This window comes from Micromesistius poutassou (assembly GCF_964030765.1).
Source record: "Micromesistius poutassou genome assembly, chromosome: 2".
Taxonomy (NCBI): domain Eukaryota; kingdom Metazoa; phylum Chordata; class Actinopteri; order Gadiformes; family Gadidae; genus Micromesistius; species Micromesistius poutassou.
The window spans coordinates 17,828,474-17,833,473 of record NC_140272.1 but is presented as its reverse complement, the minus strand read 5'-3'; the positions used below and the strand labels follow the sequence as shown (position 1 = coordinate 17,833,473).

General features: G+C 48.5%; 1 protein-coding gene across 1 annotated transcript in view; it reads right to left on the bottom strand.

Annotated features, from left to right (window-relative positions):
• Positions 1-4,417, bottom strand: part of tfeb (transcription factor EB) — a gene marked incomplete at its 5' end in the record, with an annotated part of 9,916 nt that extends 5,499 nt beyond the window's left edge. Inside the window, 2 exons of the mRNA XM_084464511.1 lie at positions 153-270; positions 4,328-4,417. Coding sequence (XP_084320637.1) covers positions 153-270; positions 4,328-4,417 — 208 coding nt within the window. The remainder of the gene's footprint in view (positions 1-152; positions 271-4,327) is intronic.
• Positions 4,418-5,000: the final 583 nt, after the last annotated feature.

The following is a 5,000-nucleotide window of genomic DNA, read 5'->3' as shown; positions in this document are numbered from 1 at the left end:
AAGGAACTCACAAGGTCATTTATCATTTTGTAACCCTAGCCCTGACCCTAGACAAAACCCTAGGCATTTCTGAAATGGACAAGTACAATTTGAGTTGTAGTGTAGTGTTACGAGTAGTTCTTCTAGTAGTAGTAGTAGTAGGCCTACGTTACCGGTTAGCTCTCGTTTGACAGCTAGGTTGGCTGGGCAGGAGTTACTGGTCATTGCTATGGCTGGCCCGGTCATCCCAGGACCTGAGTACACATCCAGGTGACTGGTGGACAGTGGTAGCTGGGACACACACATGGACACACGGGGACACACACACACACACACACACACACACACACACACACACACACACACACACACACACACACACACACACACACACACACACACACACACACACACACACACACACACACACACACACACACACACACACAATTGTTCAAGAAAATATATTACAAGGGGGAAAAAAAACAAAAACACATTAAATTTATGATTCATGTTTAGATAATGATGAATAATTATAGATAAATAGACATTAAAGCCTTTTAACAAAATCAAGGCATCTAGTTCCTCCTGAGAGTCCCACGGTCACAAAGCTAGCAGCATAAGACAAGCCTGACGAAACCAATATTTACACTCAATATACACACTTTGACACAATTAAGAGTCGACACCAAACCCTCAATTGAAGTGTGTAACTAAATGCCGCATTATATTGTCAGTTTTATCCCTCTCCGACCTCGGGAGAACGAGGGTCCCCTCGGGAGCCAGCGTCCCCGTTGATTGCCACGACCACGGAACAGTTACAGTTCATTAAACGCAATGAACTCAAACTCCGGCGTTAAAACCGAGCCATCTCTTTTGAAAGATGGACGATTCCCACTTTCTTAGGAGGACTCCTTTATTGCGTGGTAGCCTGCCTCACCCCGGTCAAGCGGCCTTATAAAATGATTGTTGCCGTTTAGTGCCGCCCTGTAAAAGTGCTGATAGCGGGAGATAACAGCAGTAACATCGCACCTGAAAAACGCCTGCCAAACACACAGCAATGATTGACCATCACCCCCATTGATCTTATCGCTGGCTCACCTCACTCTCTCTTTATGGCCCGATTCTCCAAAGACACTTCAACCGCTCTGGAACGGGCTTTCGCAGAGGAATCGCATAACAATTGCGATGAATTAGTATTTCGACACCCGTTAAAAAAAGGAGTCCTCATTTTGACTTGACTTTTTTTTTTTTTTTTACTTTTAAGTATAGCACTTCCTAGGGAGAGACATTAGAGGCGTATGCATCCTCACCAGCATAGTTTGGATCGGTTAACACACTGGTGTCAAATGTGACGTTTTACTACTGGGGCTTGACTGATAGAGAACCTATCACCAGGCAAGGAGATTAACCGCATTACGATTGCTTCTGTGCTAGTAGCAAGATCAAACAAAGCTCTGGAGGACATAGACACACAAGGCTACACAGATAAGCTACTGTATGCTAAGCGCTTGTTAACAACTACATCTAAAGAAATAAAATGAGATTTAAAAAATATGTCACTGAATAGAAGGAAATGACATTATTGTTTTGTGCGGAATCTCCTTTAGATTATATCAAAGGTCTTCCCAACCCCCAGATCTGATTATATCTGCCATCCTCCCCCAACTGCACGACCACAATGTCTTCCTCTCTTCACCCCTTGGAGTGCCCTGTCCCTCTTTGCCCCCCCCCCCCCCACCCCCCCCCTTCCTTGCCTTTCCTGTTCACCCTTACCCTCCTTCTTAACTCCTAACCTGATGTCCAGCACCCCTCTTCCCATCACCACTGCCCGACCCGTGTCCTGTCCCCCCCCTCTCCTTGTTCCGCACCCCCCACCCAGGGGGTCTGCTGTCTGTGCAACATGGCCGCCGCCAAGTCAAAGCAACCCGCACGCCCTAGCCAGGAGGACTGGCCCAGGCACACATTGCGCATACACAAGTTTTACACACATAAGAAGGCAGTAGTGAGCGAGAGGGAATCGGGTTGTGACTGGTATTCACTCAGCCGTGTTCCCGCAGCTCTCACTAAACTGGCAGATTCCACGGATTCCATGGAGTTTCCCCCCCCCTTTAATCTCTGCAGCATTAAGTATGTAAATGTCATTCGCGGGAGCCGAACTGCGCGTTGGGAACTCTGGTCTCTGGTACGGGCTTATTCACAGCCTCACCCACTAACGCAGGGCAAAGCTACCTTGCTTTGTTCATGTTGATGCTAAGCTATGGCGGCTATGCCTTCTTGGAAGAAGGAATAGCTTCTTGGAAGAATGGAATGGCCAACACCTATCTGGTCCAATCAATAGTCCTAATCTGAGCAATCCTTTTGACAGACCATAACAAACACAGAAATAGAGCGAGAGACAGAGAGAGAGAGAAACACAGAGTGAGAGAAGCACACAAGAAAAACAACTCTAAATCAATCAAATCCTTCTGTGAGTGAAACTACAGATAAAACTCCTGGCAGACCACCACATCTCAAACGACCACACTGATACAGCAGCAGGACCGGCCGGGACCGGGCCTGGTGGCCCAGGCCGTGATCCCAACAGCACGTCCGCCCCCCCCCCCCCCCCACCTCTGTGACGCTGTCGCCTTGACGCGTGGACAGAACCACAGCACAACAAATACTGTAATTACGCAAATTCAACCAAAAAACCGCCAACCAAGCCCCCCCCTGTTAACCTACCTTCCAGGTTGCTAGTGGAAGAGCTACAGTAAAATCTGGAGCAGACCGCCAGCCCAGGATCCCAGCTCTATCTCCAGCAGCTCCTGCCTGCCTGCCTGAGGGCGGAGGCTAATGCAATAATCAGAGACCTGATGTTGGGAGTTAGAGCTGAGCTTCTGGCCGGGGCTCTAGCACAGGGCCCATCAGCATGGCCCTCATTCCACACCAACACACTGAGTACACCTCTCACCGCACGACGAAAAAACTAACGTGCATATTTGTCTAACGGGGAGGAAAAGAAAAAAACAAATAAACACATGCATGTGTGCATGTGTGACACACATTCACACCCTCGTGTGTTGTGGCCTGTGGCACACACACACACACGCGCACGCACGCACACACACACACACACACGCACATACGACTATCTTACCAGCTGAATCTGTTCACCGTCAAAGACCTCCACAATGGCATAGGCCTTACTCATCTCCTTCATCCCTCAGTCCTTCCTCTACCGGGCCGCTCTGCTCTCTCTCCCTCTGCGTCGCTGCTCCTCTCCAGAGGGACTGACATCGACGACGCCAGCACGGCCTCTCTTCTAACCTCTGCTCTCTGCCAAACAAGAGTGAACTTTCCCCCTATCTGGACTTTCAGCCTGCTTTTTTTCTTCCTTCAGCTCCCCCCCCCCCCTACCCCCCTCCCCCCTCCCTCCTCCCCACCCATCCCCACACTGCCCTCCTCCTGCCTTCACTACCCAGCCCACCTCCCTCCCTCCCTCCCTCAAACCCCCTCCCTCCCTCTGTGAAAATGTCGTAAACAAGGTTAACTCTAACTAACAGCGGCTTAATTGTTAATTTTCTGTGCTCCTTGACTCAAAGGCCCATCACTGTATGGCCTTCGATCTCGATGACCTGCTCACCGCATAGGATTCGCCCGCTTTAGTGTTGGAATGTCTCAGCTCCTACATGCCTAAATAAATGACACAGTACCATTTGTGTGTTCACTTGAAGGATGTGTGTGCGTTCTGTTTGTGTGTGTGTGTGTGTGTGTGTGTGTGTGTGTGTGTGTGTGTGTGTGTGTGTGTGTGTGTGTGTGTGTGTGTGTGTGTGTGTGTGTGTGTGTGTGTGTGTGTGTGTGTGTGTGTGTGTGCGTGTGTGCGTGGCCTTACACGTGCGTATGCAATTACAGACGTAACAAGGGTTAGAGACACACACACACGAGGGAATTCAGATCACAGACACGCGACAGTCCGAGGTCAGCCAAGCCCTAGTCTCACAAATCAGACTTTAGATCAACATCAAGTATGACTTTGTATCATCAGACTTTAGATCAACATCTAAAGTATGGTGGCAGCTTCTTTGCTTCAAATTTGTTCTGACAAATCATGTCGCTGGGAATCGCTGGGATCCCTACTGGAAACGAACATGACATGGCGGGATAACATCAGATGTGATGCGGCTGACCATTACTCTGGCATTACTCCCGATAACTCAAAATTCGGCAGCTTGTTCCCGTTGTCCTCGTCACTCCTCGGACAACCGCGAACTCGGCCAGCAAGCGGTAAACTCTTTCCGTAGCCGCTTGGGAACGCAGAGGCCCGCGTTTCATCTATGAGACGGATCATGAGGAAATGTGGACTTACTGTGTTAGGCATCTGGATTGGGTCAATATACGCCTGAATGTCATCGTAGCTGGACTGCATGCTGATGATGTCATCGATGACCTCGTCCATCTTTTAGAAAAGAATATGTAAGAACGCATAAGACAAACTAAATAAATAGAAACAGTCACAGATGTGTCGGTCATGCTTATTATCCTCTGCTGTGTCCAACTCTTGCTCAGCATTGTGTCTTAACCTGCACACACGTAGCTTCAGCACATTGCAATACAAGAAAAACACTGGGAATATGGATTTCCGGCGAGAAACAACGTGCATATTATTGCAAATCCTTATGATGTGGCGCTATGATATTTTCCCTCAGAGAGATAGCGGGAGGCATCATGCAGGGAGCCACAGCAGGGTCAAAGTCTGTCCATTTCCAAGGGCTGTTGTCCCGCTCCCTTGTTAAGTTGTAATTACAGCTGTAAGGCCATAATGGGCATTTAAATGATAATCAAGAGTCAGCGCACACATTAATCTGAGGTTTGGCGAGGGCACAGATGAAGTGCACATAGTGCTGCAACAACAAAAAATGCATTTGACCCACTAGTTGTTTACACACAAACACACACATATATATAGACATATTCAAACTTGTGTTAAGGTTCGTAAGCCCTTAGGCTTTGGATTGGTTGTGTCAGTGAGTGTGCGAGTA